The following is a 22096-nucleotide window of genomic DNA, read 5'->3' as shown; positions in this document are numbered from 1 at the left end:
TAGATCGTCACTTTGAAAGAAGAAGATCGATGTATATAAATGCGTGTATTTGTTATCTTGTATGTTATCTTGTATCAATACACGTAGCGACCAAGAAACGTAGCTTTTTCGAAATAAACAAAACAACCGAATCAAACGAGACTGACTGTGTCCGACGTCCGAGTCTTCCTCTAGCTCTCCGATTCCGCTGCCTTGTCCTTGCTGTCATTGCTTTCCGACGCGGATCTGCCCTTCTCCTCCGATTGTTTCGATTCCGACTTATCGCTGGATCGCTTCTCCTTGCTAGACTTCTTCTCGCTTCTGCTGCTCTCCTTTTCGGGTCTCTCCCGGTCGCTGTCACTCCTCTTGCCGTTGTCCGACTTGTCCTTGCTACGTCTCTCGCGCTCCTTGTCCTTGGATTTGTCCGAATACTTGGATTTCGACGATCTCGATTTGGACTTGGAACGCGAACGTCTGGATCTGGACTTAGAGCGCTTGCTAGGCGAGCGAGAGCGGCTGCGATGTCGCGGTGACCTCTTCTTCCGCTCCTTCGACCTGGAAGGCGATCGACGTGATCTAGAAAAATTACTTTAATATTATATAATTTATAATATTATATTATTATATTTATAAATTACTTTAATATACTTATCGAATACATTTTTTTACAGTACTAATTCCAAAACAACTTTATTCTTCAAAATTATGAATAGAATAAATAAACAGTTTGTAATATATATATGTAAAATATGTAACGTAACAATTCTGGAAGTTGGCGAGGATAGAAAATCGTACCTAGAGCGCTGCGATCTGCTGCGCGAACGATGGTGGCTGCGCGAGCTGCTGCGCCGTCGCGACGGCGAGTTGCGTCGACGATCCTTGGACCGAGAGCGCTTGGAGTGCGAACGGGATCGTCGCCGGTGACGAGAACGCGAGCGCCGATGTCGCGAGCGCGAACGTTTCCGCGACCTTGAGCGACGACTGCGACCGCGCGAGCGGGAGCGCGACTTGCGACTGCGCGAGCCGCTCCTGCTGCGCTTGTCCTTGGACAGCATACCGATCATAGGGTCGATCGCGGCGGAGATGAGATTGTGCGCCTCCTTCACCCGCGACATCGCCTCCTCGATCTCCTTCTGCGCGGCCTCGTTGCTCTTTGCTTCCGGCTTGGCTATCGCCTGCGTCGAGTGATAGATCTTGATCGGCCGCTCCGCCAGCTGTTTCCCGTTCAGCAGCAACGCCGCGATTACGGCCGCCTGCTCTGACAGCTCCACCAGGGCGTAATGCTCGCTGTCCGAGTCCCTGCTGCACATACGCAGGTACTTGATCTCCACTTTGTTGTTGCTGAAGAAGTCCAGCAGCTGCTCGGGGCTCACCAACGAATCTACATTCGCTACCACGAGCGTTCGCCGGATCTCCTCGATGCGTCTGCTGTCGAGGTGACCTGGCAAGTGTGGATATGGCGGTAGACCGTTCGTCTCCAGCTTGGGATCCATCGTGGTTATTACGTGATTCGGTGGGATACCCTCGATGGCGTTCACCACGTTTGGCGGCAGCTTCGGCTCCGATGGGTAGAGACCTGAAAGAATCAACAAGATTGAATCGAATGTTTTAAATAGTTTAATATGTTAGATGTTTAATAATATATATTGCAGATATTATTAGATATTTAATAACATATATTGATTCTCTTGATCTTTAATTAATCTCCGACTGATTTGATTTCGTGCGAGGCAATACTGTTGCCGCAGTAAGATTGTAATTTAAATATAATCGAGTCAATTGTGCGATTCACACATTTTACTCTTACCTGGCACAATCGTGCCATTGTTGGTGAGCTCGAGGGCACGTTGCTCGTCCGGAATGTCTCCAATCTGATAAGGGATCACTATCAATGCACGATCAATGAAGACGGTGTTGGTCATATGCTGTGCCACAGTTACGCAACCCTGATCGTGGAACTTGATGTAGCATATGCGCGACTGCACAGGCACGGCGACGTCTCTGATCGTTGGATATAATCGGATGTCCTCTATCTTACCCAGGTAACCGAAGAGGGTCTGCATCTGATCCTTGGTGGCCTGGGGCGCGATATTCGTCACTTGGACGACCTTCGTCGAGCCGACTGCCATTTCGGCTGCGAACTAACTATAATATTTTGCACACCTAAGTTGTTTTCTTCTCTCAAAAAGTGCTTTCAACTCGTAGACAAGGTTATGGAGGTTATGTTCGCGACTTGACGCGCTGCGTCTCACGCGAATGAAACAAACCTCGCCATGTGTTGGTCGACTTTGCTCTTGTCTCTGTTGCGAAGAGATCCTTTGATGAAGAATTTTATCCTCGTATCGCGATAAAAACACTTATTTCGAATCTCTTGGACATTCGCCTCAGCTGTCTCGATCGGTGTTGATCGCCGTTGCGGCGGCAAATCGAAGTTAGCCGCAATTCCGAAATATCTCGATAGTCTCTGTCGTTTCTGATTGGCTGACTCGAATTAATATCGAATATCGATATCTCGCCAATCGTTCGATTTTTTAAAAATATTACAATTATTTTGATAGAGAACTAAGAATATTACAAACAAAAAAGATTTAAAATATAGTATAAATATAATAATAATAAATACTATAAAATTATTTCTTATTCTTGAGAAGAAACCTGCAATAAAATTGTGAGGATTACTTTTAAAATAAATTAAATAAATTTAGAATGTTATATACATAACTTTATATAGAAAAAAGAGAAAGAGAGAGAGAGAAAAGAGAGATAGAAACTGAAATTAAGTGCAAAAATTAAATAATATTAGATAAGACAATATTTTAGACTTTACACTTTCTATATTTATATAAAAATTTATAGCATTTCTTTCACTTTGATTAATTCTATTCTGTAATATATATATATATAATTATTTTATCTCTTTCTCTCTCGAGTATTTTTATAATGATATAAATAATACAAAATTAATAGCTTTAAACTTACTCTCTGGTATAAATTTTTTTAGTGAATTATTCGTCTCTTCGTTCAGGATTTCAGCAATTATTCCCAGCTTGATCAAATGCAAAAAAAAAACAAATCAGAACAAGATCAAAATTAGACTGAATAAAATGGAAGAGACCGTGATAGTGATCGTAAATTTTAGTGCGATGCACTGATGTGAGGGTGAAGTTTCATGCAGGGTGCAAAGACCTTTACCCACCTTCACCGATTTATGCTTGAGCGATTGTGCTCCCTGAATTACTGATTAATCTTTCACAATCAGGAAAACTTTGATAGAGAACAATGAAGGGGACAACTTGCAGAAATGAGCTTCAAAGTACCGTTCATTCATATTTAACGAGCTCAAAATGACAACGCAACGTGCAATCATTCTGTCTTCGATCCGGTAAATCGTCCCGAAGAGGCTCGTCCCCTCGTTTGAGTCGTATTAGATGAACAATTGTTTTGCGCGAGCGCGCTTTACCAAGCGATTTCCGGTAATATTACATATCGCCGTGATATTCCGGAAAATTTTCCTTAATTTCTTTTCATGTTATGGATGCTATCGGAGGGAAGGATCCTCGGAAACGATCAACCAATGCTTTGATGATCCGCTATCGCGCATACAGTCGTCGTATTCGCACGATACTCTACCTCGGTGGTGTTTTACAAGACCGGACACATTCCGCGATTCAATCGTACATCACTGGATCCTTAGTGATCCTTATATGCTTGTCTCAGTGTATCTTCATGATGAATCTCATTGTCAGTCGGTACCACGCTGACAATTTGATGTTGATGGTGAAGTGCTTTGGCCAGATAGGTAGCTTCATCGGGCCTGCTTTAATGGTATTTAAAACATTCTGTTCATACATCAGAAGATCTCACTCTTGCGAAGCTTCATTGCATTTTGCTATATTCAACGGAATAAAAATCCTCTTCTCTTAAAAAAGTCACGATGAGAGATTCGCCTGCAAGATTTAGTGGAAAAAAATTATTGTTGACACTTCTACAAAGATTATAGTAAAATATGTATGTATTTCTTTAAATGGAATATCAGCTGATCTACCTGTGCTTTCTTCTGCTTTTAGTCAGCCTGCTTCCTGATAAAACGCGAGAAAGTGATCGAGCTCCACGAGACGCTGAAAGATCTCTTTGAGCGGGAACTTGCGCAGGATCCAGAAGCCGCTCTCGCGAATTTGTACGCATTCAATAAACCATTTTGCATAGTGTTCTGCGTTAGAGCATCGACGGCCCTGTTGTACATCTGTCCACCGCTGATATCCATAATTGGTCAGATGGTTCATCATACCGAGCCCAGGAGATACAGATTGCCGTTCATGGCGAAGTTTCCCTGGACCGTCCAGTTCGACGGCGGTTTCCTATTCTATCTGCATTATCTATATTACTTGTTCGTCGCCTGGTACCTAGTCTTCACTATCAATGGTGTCGACGGTCTCTTCGGCTTCTACGCGTTTCAGATCTCCTCGATACTGCGCGCGATGACCGTCAAACTGGCAAATCAGCGATCTCGAGAGACGTTTCCGAAGATGCTGGAAACGTATGTACGGATACATCGACGATTATTCCAATGCAGCTATATGTTGGAAGATATCTGGCAACTGATAATCCTACTAATGCTTCTCGCCAACAGCATGGTCATATGCGCACTGATCTTTGAAGCGAGCCAGGTAATTAATAAACATTAATAAACACGTGTCAATTTGCGTAATCGCGTATTAAATATAATAATGAATAAATGTAATAATAAGAAAAATAACATATAATGTAAATTCTATAATATAACAAATATAAATAAATATATAAAAATAATGCGAATTATATAAAATATATAAAAATAATGCTATACTACTTCATTCGCGAGAGATATCATGATTTCAGTTTACAGATTTAAAAATGAATGAGGTTTTTGTGATCATTTTTTATATATCATTAAAGCTTTTGCAAACGTTTATGTATTCTTGGTACGGCAACTTTATCACAAGCGCGGTAAGATTTGTGTGATGGTTTTTCTATGTTTAGATAATCAACTATTTTATAATCTACAATTAATTCTTATGCACACATATATACATTTAGAGCGAACACTTTTGCGAGGGAATTTATTTTAGCAAATGGCCAGATTCTAGTCTAGATCGTCATGTAAGAGCGAATGTTATTGTGATGATGATGCAAAAGCCGATGACTATAAAGGCACTAAAAGTCTCTTCCGTAAATGTCAACATGTTTACTAATGTAAGTATTTAACTAACAAAGTCGAGCAAATCTCAGCGAAAGTTTAAATTCTCGAGCGAATCACTTTTGTATATTATTATGCGATTACTATATCGTATTTTATATATATTTAAAATTGAATAAATTTTAAAAAATAGAAAGAAAAGATTTGAAACTTTTAATTAAAAAGATTAAAGCAGCTTTAAATGAAATTTAAAAATCATAAATTTTATTTGCTGACTATATCTACAACATTAATTTATTGGAATGCTACTATATTTTTAATGCAATTATTCTGTTAATCTATAATTTTTTTATGCAAAAATATCTTTGTAATAAACGATAACTCGTTTTTTCAAATTAATTAATTATTCAAATTAATTTTATGTGTTGATCTAATTTGTTATTTTTATTGTCAGATCGTGAATACCGCTATGTCCTATTTCTTTCTCTTACAATCATTGGATGAAGATAAATAAAGAGATGAAAGCCACTATTTTTGTAAATAGCGAACATATCTAAAATTGTTATAAAATATTGAAAAATATAAAATTAAGAAATTTATAATAAAATCTTTTTTAATATAAATAACTAATATAGATATACTTATATCATATAAATGACAACATAATATTATACGTGTACATACATGCATTATGCGGCCATCTTTACGCTCGTAAAGCAGTAATAAAGTATCCACAAATGTCTATACTATACTATAGATTATTGCTATATGTCAATTTGAACACAAATGTCTATACTATAGACATCTGTGAATGAGCCTTCGTAAATACGACTGAATTAAAATGCAAGATTTACCGACTGTAGAGACCGAGATTTTTCGTCGTACTCTACAGTCGGTAAATGCAATAAATCTTGAATTTTTCCAAAACCTCTTCGCATAATATGCTCTCCTAATACATACTTCTTTGCAACATATGTTTTGCTATTAACTCAGGCGAGAGATGATACGGAGAACATACTCTAAAGAAGTATGCATTAGGAAAACATATTATGCGAAGAGGTTTTAAAAAACACGTATTTTCCACTATTTACAAGATTAGTTGTGAGATGCTCCATCGGCGACAGTGTGTTGCTCTTTAAAATGTCAAACTGAGGTTATAATTTCGAGGCTATTTAATATTTACAAACAAATTAAAACTTTAATTAATAATGAATTAATAATGATAAAGCGATAGAAATAAAGTAAGGATGAGCGACTACGTTTAAAATATAGGTAGGCTCTTCTGTATAACATATTCATAAGATTTAAGATAAACAATTATATATATATATTGCAGATATCATTTATACATATAATTTAAATTAATAATTTTGCATACAATATGATTTATCTTGTTCAAATAATGTGAAATTGCATTTGTGCATCAAATCGACAGACCTATTACAATTATTTAAAGTAAATTTTTACCACTAGGTATCTTTGATTCTCAAAATGTTGCACGAGATTTTATTGTCTCTTTGGGGATGTTCAACCAGTGTATCGCAGATGATAGAGACAGATGTAAGTATATATCATAACCACAATAAAAATAAGATCTTAACTATAACTATATATATTGTATTTTTATATATATTACTGATCTTCTCTTACAGTCTATAGATCTTGATAAATATCTACATCCTGGGGAACGAGCGTTACTTAATAAAATATTAGACATTGCAAAGCAATGCAATGTCATACGAAATTTTATACACACAGTGAACAGTGAGGATACAAAAGGTCTCAGAAATATTCAGATAAAATATTTTGTACAAATCGCATAATTGTTCTATGCATAATTCGAACTCTTTCTATTTTGCAGAATGTGTCACTCCTGGCCTATATATACGCGCTTTGTGCGATGGAATGGATCAGGCGCTCGAACCATTTCGTGGAGAAATAATTGAACTAGAGCGTACAGTCTTGAATGATAATCATACCCCTTTATCGTTAATCCTCTGCAATATTGGAAAATACACTTGTTTATTTTCTCTTCTGCATTCTATTATTCGTGAGGTAACTATATATTTCTTCAAAAATAGTTTTGCATACACGAATTGATTTATTATTGATGTATTTTAAAGCTTAGATTAATATATTATTTATTTTTCTTATTACAATTTGTCACAATATCACATAATTATTTCACAGTCAATGCTTTAAGGAGAAATTTAAATAATACAAAACATTCTTGTGAGCTTAAATGAATAAAAATGAATTGATCGATTATTATAAAATTATAATTTACAAAGATGAACAGAGAGAAGAAAGAGAAAGATTAAATGTGATTCTATAAATATTCAAATTTTCTTTTTTTACTCTAGATTCGTACGCAGAAACTCCATGGTTGTAAATTGTTGCAATGTTTACATCAGCGTATGCATACTGGCATACCTGAGATTAGTTCCACTTTGGAATTGTAAGAAATTTGTAATGAAATCATTAGCATTATCACATGATTAGCATTATAATCTTGATTTCTTTTCTTTTTCAGAATGACCCACTCCGTTCATATAGTTTTCTACAAACATCTAACAAGCTGGCTCTTGTATGGACATTTGGAGGATGTTAACAGAGAGTTCTTCATACAGAAAGCATCAGATTGTGAGAAAACTCTAGTGCATGAGGATGTGAAGAATGATATCGATACACGCGATCAATCGACAAATAGCAAAAATATCGGTGCCGATATGTGGGATTATAATCTTCAAATGGATATGCTTCCGTCCTATATAAGGCCGTCATTGGCGAACAAAATCCTGACCATTGGTCAGACTGTTATTATGTTTGGAAATGATCCTAGGCAAAAGAAAGGTAATTTTAACGATTTAGAGATAACAATATATAATTATATATAAAGATAATTACCTAAAAGATATTTTAGATTTCAGCATGATGTCAAAACGAGAAAATTCCGTATGGGGCGACAAGGAGTACGAGTATTTCAGGAAACTTCAGAATCTCCAAGCAAGATCGGTTTTCAACATCGTCGAGTTCGATCGCACGATCAACGAATTGAAACAGTGCGTGACTGAACTTTTATGGAACGTCGCCGTCGAAGAGGCGCAACTGATGCAACAACTAAGACTGATGAAGGAATTCTTCCTGATGGGTCGCGGTGACTTGTTCTTGGAATTCATCAAGCTTACGGCGCATATCTTGAATAAGACACCGACTAGTCACACATCCAGAGATATTAATCTCGCATTTCAAATAGCGTTAAGAAAAATGCATTTGAACGACGAAAGCGCTATAGATAGTTTTAATTTCGCAGTGCCCGTCCTACTTTCCGAAAACGAGAATGTAGACACGGACGCCACTGATCTTCCCGATAACGAGAGACAAGATCCCAACGGTGCTTATTTATGATACTTTATTTTGTCGCATTTTATTTTTAAGATAGTTAAAAATAAAACAAATTTAATTTTCTTTTTTTTTTTTTTTAGAAAAGCGTGGATGGGGTGTCATCACACTGAAGTACAAAGTTGTTTGGCCGTTGCATCTGTTATTTAGTCCAGTCGTATTGAATGATTATAATATTTTGTTTCGCTTCCTGTTGAGAGTTAAAAAGACTCAAATAGATTTGTGGAATCTCTGGAGCGAACACATGCATCATAAAAATATGTAAGTCATATTTATCATAATTACAGTAAAATTAACATTTCCTTTTTTGTTATTCACGACTCCTTCATATTTGTAATTCACAGTGACATCGGTGTAATCCAGTTGAGAAATAATTTGGTCTTCATTGTCGACCATTTACAGTATTATTTACAAGTGGATGTTTTGGAAAGTCAATATGCCGTGATGGAAGCGAATATGAAAAGCACACGAAATTTCGAAGACATACAAAAGGCGCATTCTATATTCCTGGCTAATGTCATGTCGCAGACCTTTTTACTGAGCAATGGAACGGGAAAAAAAAATTCTGTAAGTTCTATCATAGAATCACTCATAAAATTTACAATTATGCAGAGTATCTTAGATTTATATAGTGATCCATCTTTTGTGTATCAATTTTTTGATTAATTTGAAATCTTTTCTAAGCGAAAGTATAAGTCTTTGTGTATATTTTCAATCCTCAATATTATTTTTTCAACAAAACTACACGCAAAACTTCGTTAAAATTTATTTAAAAATTGAAGAACAAGAATCTACTATCTGTATTTTCGAAAAATTATTTTTATATGTTTAGAACACAAAAATTGGTTCTGTCGATCTAACAATAAACCACTCTATATGTATTGTACTTCATTTGTTTCCAATTTATAAATATTTTCAATAGGTAAATATGCTAATAAATCTTTTGTTACGACTGTGCGACGATTTCATCTTACAAGCATCCATGTGGGAAGTCGGTAATTTGCTTCCAACAGAGAAAGAGGAACTCAAAACATTATGTGAAACACTCGATAGTGTGATGGATTGGTTGACAAAGACATTGAACAGAGTGCGTGCACAACCCTGTGGAGAACACTTGGCTCGATTGCTATTGAGACTCGATTTCAATAGGTGGTTCAGTAAAAAAGTCTGAAAGAAATCAAAGAAATCCATGCAACAAACAAATGCTGATATACTGTGAAAAAGGATAAAGCATTATGTGACTTTCTTGATTCGTGTTATGATTATTGGAAAACGAAATGTTTAGACAAAAGTAATAAAAGATCACATTATGCTATTAATAATTTTTAATTATAGTTAGTATAATAATGTGCAAATTTATAAAAAAATAAAAACTTTATATTTAAAAAAAAACATTTTAGTCTATACACATATTCTTCCATAGATCGCCTTGTATGTTTCTATATTTTTCCTTGAGTTTACTTTTTTGAATTATTAAATTTATAATTTAATTCTAATTTAATTTACAATCAACAGAATAATTGTGATTAATATAGTTTTAATATGCAGTTGTATATATCAAATGTTCTTTATAGATCATTGCACACTTAAATATTTATTCTTAAAAATGATGTTAATGGCAGTAACGATAAAATACTGGTATAGCATGTGTGTGTTTACAATGTATCTTTTTTTTTATAATATATAATATCTATAATCTCAGAATTAATCAAAGAAAGTTTTAACTTCTTATTTTATATTGATATAAGAGATATTGCGAATATATATCACATAGTATAAAAGAATGATTCTTACAGCATATGAGCATCATTTGAGATCTTTTAAACATTAATATTATTATTTGATATATGAAATAACATGGAATTCTTATATAACTTGAAATTTCTTAATCGCTATCGTCGCCGTCGTTATAATCATCATCACCGTAACCATGTGTACTATCATATCTACGTTGCTGCAATTGTATCGCGTTTCTGATGGACGCATCGGAAGATAATTCCTCTGCGGTGAAACCGTCATTATTCTTCAACGTCGTGTCCGCATCGTGATCCAGCAATAAATTTATCATCTCCAAGTGTCCATGACTAGCTGCCACGTGCAATGGTGTATCACCCATTTTATTCTATAATAGAAAAAAAAAAACAAAAGTTAAGAAATAGGGATCTTTGTTAGAATATATATAAAAGAAGAAATAACGACGATTTGTCTAAAGCGATGCATTGTGATGAAAGAGTAGGCCATTTATATCTTACATTTAATGCCAACTAAGTATGTTTATCTAATTTTTGTCTGGGTTTTGCTCATCTCACGTAAAATATTGCATTAAGTGTAACGTTACAATGAGTTTTAAAATATACAGCTGCATTTAGCGTTAAAGAGAGATGAATAAATTCCCAGTTCTTCGATACACAGGTTCATTCCTTACTTGAGCATTTATCACAGGATTTGGCAAATTCAGAAGCTCGCACGCACATTCCAGATGACCCGTACGTGCAGCCCAATACAACGGCGTGTTCCCGGCTGCGTCTAAACCGGTGCCCGATATACCCTCTTTCAGGTATTCTCTCAGGAAGGAGACATTGCCACGTCTCGCAGCATCGTGCAGCGGCAACTCGATCGCTTCCGTTTGTTCCTCGACTGAGAGAAAAAATATAAAAGATAATATTATTTATATTAGAGAGACGCAAAAGATTTCAGGCAATCCTTCGCACCGTAAGAAACAGGTATAAGTCCCTTTTGATCTCCACATTTGGCCCTCCACCAGTTTGGATCGGTATCTTTGTCGTAAATGTACAATAGATCCCCCTCATCGAATGACAATTCCTCTGCCTGTAAAAAGAAACCACAGAAATATATATTCATTCTCAAATATTGAACTAATAGATCACTACACAAGATATGTACTTACACGTTGCGCATCGTACTTGCACAATGCCCTGACCACTTTTACCTTACCTTAAAGATAATATAATATTAATACATTTGTATTAAATATTGTTTCATTTGAAAAATTAGAATCTTCGTAATCAATTATGTCAAAATAACAAATATATGTCATATATGTATTTAAGAAAATATTATTCTAACCTCTCTGTATAATAATACAAGAAGATACATGTTAAAAATATACAAAAGACGTTTTTTTCAATAATTATTATAATCTATACAATTCTTTTGGATTGTTGCTTTTTTCTTCATAATATTTCAAGTAGTTTGTATTTTATAAAATTTTCCTTAGAATATAGATTGAGATGTTGATTCAAGGTACGTATGATATAACCTTAAACTTTTGTTAGAATTTTATTAAATTTATAAGAAAAATAATAACTTTAACATAATTAATATAACAAATGCGGAACCTATGATACATATACATATACATACATAGATCTATACATTTACATATAAATATTAAGTATTTTCCCATCATATATACATCTTCACCCAGTAGAAACAAAGAATGCTTCAATAATTTTAAGTAAATATTTCGATGTCGTTATCGAGTTATTCATAATAAAATAATAAGTTTACATACTGCAATGCTGCACAAAGTTATTAACTCACATATCACTATTTTGTGATATATTTACCAGGTTTCCAAGTGGTTTTAGGTGGTACAGGTGGTTTTACAAGTACACTCATGGCTGTATGTAATTCTCTCTCTAACATCAGAATATCAATACATGACTCACATGATTGAGTTTCACAGTGATTCACGATATTCCATGTAATTTCACTCTTCAAACATACGAGTTATTGTTTAAATCTTCTTTTTTGCCACTTTCATAAATAATACCATGTCTGAAATAAAAATGGATTGATTTGAATTACAATTTGGCAGCTGGTATTTTTATAATCAATAGTACATATAAATAATATTAGTAATAATAGTGCAAGCTAGAAAAATTTATATCAAACAATAAATAAAGAGGAGAAAATTCCAACTGTATTATCTTAGAAAAAATATCATAACTGTTGTATACTAAAACACTCACTAAAAAATACAACCAAAACAAAGGCTATCATAAGCCAAACCCAACATCTCCATGTCGAGGTAGTGTGTTCTTCTAACTTCAGAGATTCCTTTTTTAATTTAGCAGCATTAATGTCAGACAATTTGTCAGATATTTCTAGTCCACCAATGTCCTTTCTTATGATAGCGTTTGCCACTAATGCTTGTTCCTTTATACTGCTGGTCATGGAGAGCATATTCTCAGCAATCTTCTCCTGGATATTACGATTGTACTTTAGAATAGCATCTAAATCTTCATCTTGGATGTTAGAATTTGATAATCTTTGTCGTACACCATCTCTATCTGTAACTGTAACATATATCAGATTTAATACACAACGTAATATATAAAATCGTTAAAAATTTTTATAATTATATATTATGTACAGTAATAAAGGGACATTCACTTTTGTCACTGTGAAATAATTCCGCCCGTAATTCCCGATTATATTTCGCAATGGTCTTCTGATGTATTTGCGTCGTGATATTTGTGTTGATAGAATCATTAGTAGAAGCTGAATTTTTCGATAATAATTGTGCAGCGACCACTCTCTCCACTGGATTCGATAACTTCATTGCGCTTATTATCCCTTTCAGGAAATCTATTCGTTTAGTGTAGCCTATCATAATATCTTTGGATGGTTTACTGAAAAGAAAATCAATTTTTTAATACCAAAAAGTATGTAACATCTGTAACTGTAATAATAACACTAAATGTGTCTTAAAATAATATATACTATATAAATAGTATATATTATGTTATAAATAATTAAAAATCTTACTTTGGTAAAGTTTGCAATTTATTTATCATGTCATCCACAGCAAGTATATACTGAAACAAAAAATTTATAATTATCAGTATGCGCATGTATGTTTTATATCTGTAAATAAATCTAATATGAAAATATAGATATAGATCCTTTCGTTTTTTTAAAAATAGTTATATTATGAAATAAATAGCCATGAAAAATGTATATATAACATAAACAAATTTATATTAACAATAAGCTGTAAATATTTAAACTATAAATAAAATGTAAGATTTTAGCTGATATAGGTTTTTGCAGTTATTGTACAAATTAAAATTATTCCAATGTTTGCGACGAAACGTCAGATGAATATATGCATTAATAATAAATGGAAATGCAATAGAAATAAGGTTAAAGAAGCTCGCACACCTTTTCCAGTTTCCAGTCTTTATGCGGATCATCTTTCGCTATTAATTCGCAACGCGTTAGAAGTCGCTTGATATTAATTTCTAGCTTAGATATTTGAGTCATTTAGCAAATTCGTTTAGTAAATAAAGTACGAAAAAGGTTTCATTCAATACGCAATATACATGTCATATAACATATCTCTCGTGCCACACGTGAAGAGATGATATATCGATTGATGGTAAAACATTTTTGAAATACCTATGGCGGTATATTTGAATTTTTTATATATTTATATTCTAAAAATACCCAGATAATTAAATATATTAACAAAATAAAAGATTTATAGATGAAACACTGTTTATTTTTTCAAATTTTTAAGTTCCGTAAAAATAAAGATATAATTAAATAAAAATCAATCATTAAATAAATAAACCTTCATTGTTAAAATAAAATAAAACAATAATTAAAAATATAGAAAATATTTACACATAAATATATAATATTAATAATTATATAAATATATAATATATACTTTGGTAATAAATAAAATAAATAAATAATAATAGTATATTTATTAATATATTGTATATTAATTCAAATATATATTATTAGTGGATTTGCGATATTTTCGTTTTGCGACTCTCGAAACTCGAAGTATCGCATTATCTTCACGGTTGGTTTGATCTCTTATCGTAATCTCGCCGTATCGCAGCAGCGCGCGCCTCCAAACTTGGGATTCTCTTGACGCAGAGAAAGAGAGAGAGAGAGAGAGAGAGATAGAGAGAGAACGGGCTGCCATTGTTCGCGCATTATCGTTCTTGCCGCGTTTGCAAGATCTTTAAGCGCGATTAAACCTTATATTCGCGAACGCGAGTATTGCGTAAGCTATTACACAAGATCGCAAGAGCGACAAAGAGGAAGAGGAGACTAAACGCATATCCTTTCCTGATCCTCCTGATTCGCGCGATATGGAGAGTGGGAGAGATAGCGGCGAGGTGAACGGCGAAGCGAAGGAAACGCCGTCCTCAGTCGTTAACACGTCCAAGCCGGAGGTGTCTCGTGACGAGAGGCAGCAGCAGCAGGTCGACATGGGCAAGCAGAACGGCGAGGATTTGGACGAGGGTGCTCAGGAGCGAATGCTCCAGGGGGATGACACCACCGCCAAGATCACCGAGAAGGATAACATCGAGGTACCTTTTTATCGCCGAGAGGATCCCGTTTCGCTGCGACATATGCGCGAAAAATCAGCGACGATGACGATAAGGAAATATACATAAGAGCGAAAAAAGTTTTACATCCAACTTTTATTCATTGCCTTTTTTTTTAATAGCCAATTTATTCTTCACAATGTAATGTTGGTTAATTTACATTATTGTGATTCAAAACACAAGCCGCTATATTTTGTCTTCATGTATTTTTTACTCATTTTAATTTTATTAACTGTATTTAAAAAATGACAAAAAGGAGACAGCTGTTTTTTTCGATTGTCTTTCGTACGTTCTCGAAAAGGGAAACATTTCTCTCTGATTTGTCCTTTGTTCATAAATAAAATATGACTCAATTTCGCGATTGTGTACGACAAATATATACTTGTATGTTTGTGTATCTCAATGTTTATCTTTAATGTTTTTGATATTTAAATATATGTGTCTTGTAACGGACACGCCTAGCCTCGCCATTGTACGAATTATCGATCGTTCCCACGGTTCAAAGATTCGCGACGTTGCGAATTTTTTGAAATTTTACGAGATATGCTCTTAATGCAATTTGTATTTTTTTTCTCTTAGAATTTGTTGGAACATGCGAAATGCACTGTGTCTCACACTGTGCGATATAAATAGTAAAAAGGAAACAATAAGCTAATTAAACTTCAAAAGATATGTAAATTTTTGAAGAAGTTGCATCATGCAAAGAGGCTTTAACTTATTCTGAATATATTAACTTATATGTGAACTTATGTGTGAAACTGACTTGCAATATCTAAATATTCATAACAATTTTTATTAATAATTAGATAATAATCCACCTTCCCAAATTAATTTAACTTTATATCTGTGCATGATTATAATATGTATATTTAAGAAAGAATACTGAGAATCTATAAAAAATATAAAACATATTTTTACACATTTAATACACATTTAATTAGTATAGACATTCTTTGAAATGACTAAGTGATTATATTAGTTTATAATGCTTTGAGCTTCTTTATGTGATTTTTAATTACTCTGTGCTTTCTTAATAGGTGAAATTCATCTCTGAAAATGGTGACGTCAAGATTGATATGAAAGAAACCAAAGATACGCATGCAGGAATGAGCAAGGAAGAATTGATGAAATTTGCCAATGATCCCTTCTGGGTGAGATTGCGATGGATCTTATTTAGCTTTTTTTGGCTATTGTGGGCAGGCATGTTGGCAGGTGCTGTAGCTATTATTGTGATGGCACCAAAATGTTCTGCACCCGAGCCGAAAAAGTTATGGGAGGAAAGTCCAATTATTCAATTGGATGCCTCAATTGATTCTCCTAGCAATGATTTGAAAGGATTGGAATCTGTATTAAACGACTTGAAAGATCAACACATCAAAGCTATATCTCTTTCATCATTAGTAAAAGAAGGTACAGATGGTACGTATACATTTTCAAAATATATATACATTTGTAAAACATTTTTATATAATTATATCTTATATATATTGCACAATATAATAGGTATTAATAAAAATTTTATCTTTTACATTACAGGAGCAACCGAAGATTTCAAAGCCATCAAATCAAAATTAGGAAACATTAGTGACTTGGAAAGTCTTATCAAAGTTGCGACAGAAAAAGATCAACAAATCTTTTTGGAGTTGGATCCCAATCATTCTTCTATAGAACATCCATGGTTTAAACAATCTGTGGAGAGGCAGGATCCATTTACGTCCTATTATGTATGGGCTGATGGAATAACTAATTCTGATGGTGGGAAAGAAAGACGAAGTCCTCCAAATAATTGGGTTAGTCATGCTTGCATAAAATTTTGAATGACAGCTAGAAAAAAACTTGCATTTAATACATTTAATATATTTAAATTTAATACATTTTACATTTAATATATTTAAATAAATATACTTTACAGCTGAGTGTATATGGTGAATCTGCGTGGGAATGGAATGAAAAAAGAGGACAATATTATCTCCATCAATTCAATAAGTCGCAACCTGACTTAAATTACAACAATCCAGCAGTGGTGAAAGAATTTGGAGTAAGTTTATTACTCTTTATTTTTAACTTTTTATATACTCTTACTTTGCTTTAACATATATTTTGTGTATTATTCCAGGATATCTTAATTCACTGGCTAAAATTGGGAATTAGCGGCTTTCGCTTAGCGAATACATCATTCTTAACAGAAGATCCAGATCTTCACGATGAGTATAGGAGCCATCTTCCTGTAGAAACAATTAATTATCAGTCGTTGATACACGTTCGTACGCGCGATCGTCCGGAGAATGCTGCGATATTGACAAAATGGCAAGAAATAGTTCGAAATGAGACTGATGGTAAAGGGTACGTTAGTTTTTACACAGTTACTTTGTGATTATACATGTCATCTCACTTGATTACGATGTTATATTTATCTGATAGATTATTCGCGTTGCAAGATGACATCGGTGCAGATATCTTGCAAGTTTACAATGAAAAAAAGAGAGTAATTGATTTACCACAAAGTTCACATTTCCTTACCACTGCTAACGCTAGCATCAATGCGACTGTACTGCGTAACAGTATATCGCAGTGGCTTAAGATTGCGCCATGGCCTGCATGGAATGTAAGTATTTTCAAAGTTAGTTTTATTGTATAATTTTTTTTTTAGATATTGTAGAAAATTTAAATACATTTTCTTCATTTTTCATATTAGAGTCTATAATCATTATTAAATAAAAATATGTTTTATAATTCAATTGTAGCTCAATGGTAAACATTCTTTGAGACATCGTATGCCTACTGATGTCGCCGACAGCGTCACATTAATGACGATGCTGTTGCCGGGCACGCCAATTCTTCGATTAAACGACGTCATGTCCGCGAAAGACGCGTTTAAAACCTTATCAAATGCTCGAGGGGGCTTAACATTCCTTCACGGGAGTATAACGATTAGAGTAATAAATGAAACTGTCTTCGTATATGCGAGGTAAGTTTATCAATATTTGTGTGCAATAATCATTAACTTTAATGACAATTTAATGAGAGTAAAATTAAATTTTAATATAATATAAATTATTATTGACTTGTGCTAACAATAAGTAGATTTAAAAACTAATCTTTTAAACATTTGCGTTATTAATCTTTCTATTTATATTTCTAACTTATATGTAAGAAAAAGATTAAGACCAAATACATACATGAATACATGAATGAAATGAGATTTAATTGGATAATTGAATAGATTCTCGTACACACACACACACACACACACACACACACACACACACACACACACACACACACACACAGAGCTGAATTTATATTGGCTTGATCTTGCATGTTTGATTTATATTCCCACGATTCTTTTGGTACATTGAGTCACATCTCGTGTTAATATAAATATATAATAACATAAATAAAAAAATATATATAAATAAATTTTTTATATATATATATATATATATATATATATAAAACTTTACATTGGATAAAAAATTAATGAGTATTTTTCTAAATTAAATATGGCATTAAATAGACCTGAAAATATGCAATAACTAAACTATTTTGCATATTACGTAATATAATAGACTAACTAAAGGTTAATTTATCTTGTTCCATGCTTATAAACAACATAGAAGTTGGTAAGTATGTACTACTAACATAAATGCAATCATGCTTTGTCCTGTAAAAATTTAACTGCATACAAGAGAAAATAATATAATAGATTTACTAATAGCATGCATACAGTTTCATATAATACATTCTTATCTTGTATCTTGTATACAGATGTTTTTCAATATATTGTACGCTCTTGAATAAATTGCACAAATCTTGAATATTAAAATTTTTTTTTATAGGCTAAGAAGCGGCAATCCCGGATATCTGGTAGTATACCAGACAGGGAATGAATCGGCGACTATAGATTTGTCTGGGATACCGCGAGTATCGGAAGAAATTAATGTAGTTGCGCATAGTCCCAACTACATTCGAGATACAGAAGTTGTGAGGTAAAAATCTTTCACTAAAATTCCATATGCTTTATATATTATATTCCACATACTTTTTCCACATGTATTTAACGATTTTATCTAATATTAGATCTTATCACTTTTGTAGGACAAAGTTATATTCAAATAAAGTACCTATATCGCCGAAGAGCACATTGATCTTAACATTTGTGCCAAAGGAGTAATCGATAAGAAAGATATTTTAAACGCAAGAACGATCGGCTATATACGATCACGTTTTTTGTTTCAACATACAAGACTTCTGAAGAGGACTTATATCAAGATCAAAAAGTGGAATTGTGTACATCAGAAAAGAATAACGTGAAGTAATATAATTTGTGTGTAATTATGATAAAAAGAATAAAATCTTGATTGCCTGATGAAAATAAATGCATACATAGCAAGCATCAAATATAAAGAATTATTAACTATATCAATTAATTCTTAGATCATACTATCAATATTAAATTGGGCATAGACTTAAACGAATAATCAAATAATTATCAATAAAGGAGTAAAACGCATCACAATTATTAATTCGTAAAAATTTTTTATTTTAAATACGTAACTTTGCACGTAAAATAATTTTTATAAATTATTAATTAAATAACACTTTATTAATATTTGCCGATATGCATTCATAACTTTTCGTACTCATTTGTTTAATCTGAATATAACTTTATAATTGTTAACAGAAAATCTTTATTAAAAAAGAATGTTACATACTTGCACACATGCACGCATAAGATCTTTTGTTCCATAATAAATAGCTTAAATACGTTAATCGCGTGATATGCGCGATTTATATACACGGATTGCTTAGAAGAGGAATTTATTCGATGTGCAGCTTGTGTGGATCGGTAAATCTTGCCGTTATGATGTAAAACAAGGCTGGTAGCACAACTAGGACTAACATCGCGGGATGAATACTAACTCCACGAAGAGTCGCGACCGCTATCAGGCCGTAACCGTGCAACAACCAATGACCAAGAATCACTATTACATTCTTTACATTTGATACGGAGCTCAGCAGCAACGATTTAACCGTCTGATTCAATTTAAAAGCAAAATGCGCCGCATTTGACAGAACCGACAGAATGATAGTGATATACGGAAATGAGTAATCTGCAACAGAAAAATACATAATGAATAAATATCATATGATTATCTATATTAGTATATGTATACAAAGTTATATTTAATTTAAAATTAAATAAAATTAGCATACGTACAAATTAGACCTCCACCCACGGCATGAAGCAATGCAAGAATTGGATAGAAATACAATGCGGCATAAATAGAGAACTTTCCCTGTTTTGGCAAAAATTTCTTCGCTATTATTGGCCTTATTAATAACATTAAAGCTATTCCTAGGGCGTAGAAGACAAAAACCATAGTATACCTGAAATCATAAAGCAATGTATATTAAAAATATGCAATATATACAAATATATATTACTGCTGAATGTAATTTTATTGTTTTTTAAACATTTATGATTATATTAATGTTATAGATAAATATTGCAATATCCCTACACAAATTTAATTTAAGTTTACAGATACTAACAAGGGGTAAACAGCCTCCTGCGTACAATGAAGAGTTACGTCATAATTGGGACTGGGATTATGCAGCAACGTGTACCAGTCCGACAGTTTCTTCGCCCTGCACGACTTGACGTTGAACGTTCCAATGGGATGCGTCACCTGTAGCACTATGATAGAAGACAATACTACTTCGACCAAGGCGGACAGGTGCAGAGCGATCACCTCCTTGGGTATGTTTCGGCGCATGGACACCATGTCGATGCAGAACCAGTGTAACACCAGGGCCAGCAGAGCCATGAAGCCCAGGTAGAGCCAGTCGTAGAACATTGGTGCGTCCTCGCAGGGGACGCACGCCGATGAGGCGTTGGCCCGGAAACCACGTGGACAGGCGCCGCAGTCGCTCCAGTTGCCGTCCGGCAGCAAATCTCTGCCGCAGTACAATCCGGGACATCGTATAAGAGTGTTCATGATACCGTTTCTTCTTCTTTTAATACACTTCCGTATCTGAAAGTACGCGCTTTCAGGTAATACAATTTATATCGCACATGTAAGATAGAAAGCTAGAAAATAGACAATTTACGAACCACGAATAAGTGAAAACAACATTATATTAATTTTTTTATTTTTTTATTTGATACCGTCTATGCTTTTAGGTTAGGACAAGGTAGATCCGTAGTAACAAACTACATGATACGACGCTTATTCTTCGATTTTTGTTAACTTTGAGTGATATATATACAGATGAAGATTATATTTCTATTATTCAACTTGTTATTAAATGTGAATTACGTCGATCCATATCAAATGTCAACTTTCGCGCAAGCTGCGACAAGAGCGACAGCTAGAGCTAGCGTTGATTATCCGAAGCATTTGAAATTCTATTGATAATCTTTACTGATATGATGAAAGTGTGATAAAATTGACGATGATTGACGTAAGTAAAATGAGTTATTTATAAATAAATATGCATATATTTGTATACATACAAAGACGAGACCTTTGAGACTTTGATGTATATTGCAATATGATATGATAATCAAAGAGTCGTGTGTATAAAAATTAATCAAAAAATTATATATATATTGTGTGTGTGTGTGTGTATATGTATATATATATATATATATATATATATATATATATATACAAGAATTATAATATATAGAGAAGCAAATTGTTATATGACATTTGCATATTCTGACGTATTTAATTTTGATTTATTATATCTTTCGTAAGATTCGCACGTTCTTATATGCGTATTACGAAAAGAAGAAATGCGTCGTCTATTTCGAGAAATTATTACATTTCAAATTACTATACATTCTCCTAGATTTTTCGAGCCCATTATTATACGTCTTTGAAAATTTTTAAGAATTCATGGATTCAAATAATATTCCAGACGCTTTCCGAATTCTATCGCGGCTAAATGGGTCGAAAACTCGAAAGGGAGACACAGATAAAAAGAGTAAGAGAGAGAGAGAAAGAGCGAGAAGAGTAGAATCAGGAAAAGAAAGAGAGAGAGAGAGAGAGAGCGAAAACTGTCAGTACGCATCTACAAAGCGACGACGCGATTCGTCGGTAACGATCGACGTCGCGCCATCTCGCGTGTCGCCGCGCAGCGGCCCCGCGCA

At 33.7% G+C, this 22096-nt stretch overlaps 6 protein-coding genes across 12 annotated transcripts; 3 read left to right on the top strand and 3 right to left on the bottom strand.

Annotated features, from left to right (window-relative positions):
- Window positions 1-32: 32 nt before the first annotated feature.
- Srp54 (splicing regulatory protein 54) lies at window positions 33-2405 on the bottom strand. 3 transcript variants are annotated; one of them, XM_083033372.1, is made up of 4 exons: window positions 2247-2405; window positions 1787-2124; window positions 775-1555; window positions 33-555 (listed from the first exon to the last, which is right to left on the bottom strand). In XM_083033372.1, exons 2-4 carry the CDS (start codon window positions 2106-2108, stop codon window positions 171-173), a joined length of 1488 nt encoding a protein of 495 aa, XP_082889498.1. In that variant the 5' UTR covers window positions 2109-2124; window positions 2247-2405; the 3' UTR covers window positions 33-170. The 3 variants fall into 3 exon arrangements, with proteins under 3 accessions (XP_082889498.1, XP_082889497.1, XP_082889499.1); XM_083033371.1 differs by having other exon boundaries at window positions 1787-2405; XM_083033373.1 differs by having other exon boundaries at window positions 33-534; window positions 1787-2405.
- A 1105-nt stretch (window positions 2406-3510) lies between these two features.
- LOC145934332 (uncharacterized) lies at window positions 3511-5704 on the top strand. The gene is made up of 5 exons (XM_083034693.1): window positions 3511-3804; window positions 4047-4646; window positions 4858-4965; window positions 5056-5211; window positions 5610-5704. The coding sequence occupies exons 1-5, from the start codon at window positions 3511-3513 to the stop codon at window positions 5667-5669; spliced, it is 1218 nt and encodes a 405-aa protein (XP_082890819.1). The 3' UTR covers window positions 5670-5704.
- A 373-nt stretch (window positions 5705-6077) lies between these two features.
- Grip75 (gamma-tubulin complex component 4) lies at window positions 6078-9870 on the top strand. The gene is made up of 10 exons (XM_083035013.1): window positions 6078-6427; window positions 6629-6715; window positions 6808-6934; window positions 7017-7210; window positions 7519-7613; window positions 7689-8008; window positions 8079-8549; window positions 8641-8818; window positions 8902-9124; window positions 9480-9870. Exons 2-10 carry the CDS (start codon window positions 6647-6649, stop codon window positions 9726-9728), a joined length of 1926 nt encoding a protein of 641 aa, XP_082891139.1. The 5' UTR covers window positions 6078-6427; window positions 6629-6646; the 3' UTR covers window positions 9729-9870.
- A 136-nt stretch (window positions 9871-10006) lies between these two features.
- LOC145934526 (osteoclast-stimulating factor 1-like) lies at window positions 10007-13938 on the bottom strand. Of its 3 annotated transcripts, none has more exons than XR_014425051.1 (7): window positions 13748-13938; window positions 13352-13401; window positions 12977-13215; window positions 12553-12879; window positions 12148-12358; window positions 11466-11512; window positions 11294-11386 (listed from the first exon to the last, which is right to left on the bottom strand). XR_014425051.1 is itself a non-coding variant. In XM_083035028.1 (5 exons), exons 1-5 carry the CDS (start codon window positions 12224-12226, stop codon window positions 10443-10445), a joined length of 693 nt encoding a protein of 230 aa, XP_082891154.1. In that variant the 5' UTR covers window positions 12227-12321; the 3' UTR covers window positions 10007-10442. The 3 variants fall into 3 exon arrangements, 1 of the variants encoding a protein (XP_082891154.1); XR_014425052.1 differs by having other exon boundaries at window positions 12553-12873; XM_083035028.1 differs by lacking the exons at window positions 12553-12879; window positions 12977-13215; window positions 13352-13401; window positions 13748-13938 and adding exons at window positions 10007-10679; window positions 10983-11194 and having other exon boundaries at window positions 11269-11386; window positions 12148-12321.
- A 579-nt stretch (window positions 13939-14517) lies between these two features.
- Cd98hc (CD98 heavy chain) lies at window positions 14518-19378 on the top strand. The gene is made up of 9 exons (XM_083035015.1): window positions 14518-14916; window positions 15972-16353; window positions 16471-16724; window positions 16847-16972; window positions 17051-17277; window positions 17356-17539; window positions 17679-17902; window positions 18774-18923; window positions 19033-19378. Exons 1-9 carry the CDS (start codon window positions 14695-14697, stop codon window positions 19106-19108), a joined length of 1845 nt encoding a protein of 614 aa, XP_082891141.1. The 5' UTR covers window positions 14518-14694; the 3' UTR covers window positions 19109-19378.
- A 230-nt stretch (window positions 19379-19608) lies between these two features.
- Window positions 19609-21382, bottom strand: LOC145934525 (JNK1/MAPK8-associated membrane protein). 3 transcript variants are annotated; one of them, XM_083035026.1, is made up of 4 exons: window positions 21107-21382; window positions 20491-20972; window positions 20156-20325; window positions 19609-20048 (listed from the first exon to the last, which is right to left on the bottom strand). In XM_083035026.1, the coding sequence occupies exons 2-4, from the start codon at window positions 20934-20936 to the stop codon at window positions 19756-19758; spliced, it is 909 nt and encodes a 302-aa protein (XP_082891152.1). In that variant the 5' UTR covers window positions 20937-20972; window positions 21107-21382; the 3' UTR covers window positions 19609-19755. The 3 variants fall into 3 exon arrangements, with proteins under 3 accessions (XP_082891152.1, XP_082891151.1, XP_082891153.1); XM_083035025.1 differs by having other exon boundaries at window positions 21053-21381; XM_083035027.1 differs by having other exon boundaries at window positions 21258-21333.
- Between the last annotated feature and the right edge of the window lie 714 nt (window positions 21383-22096).

Source organism: Prenolepis imparis, unplaced genomic scaffold, assembly GCF_030444845.1.
Source record: "Prenolepis imparis isolate NDT839.2.m4 unplaced genomic scaffold, iyPreImpa1.0 SCAF_3, whole genome shotgun sequence".
NCBI classification, from domain to species: Eukaryota; Metazoa; Arthropoda; class Insecta; order Hymenoptera; family Formicidae; genus Prenolepis; species Prenolepis imparis.
Note: the sequence above shows the minus strand (reverse complement) of the source record. Positions and strands in the feature narration are given on the sequence as shown.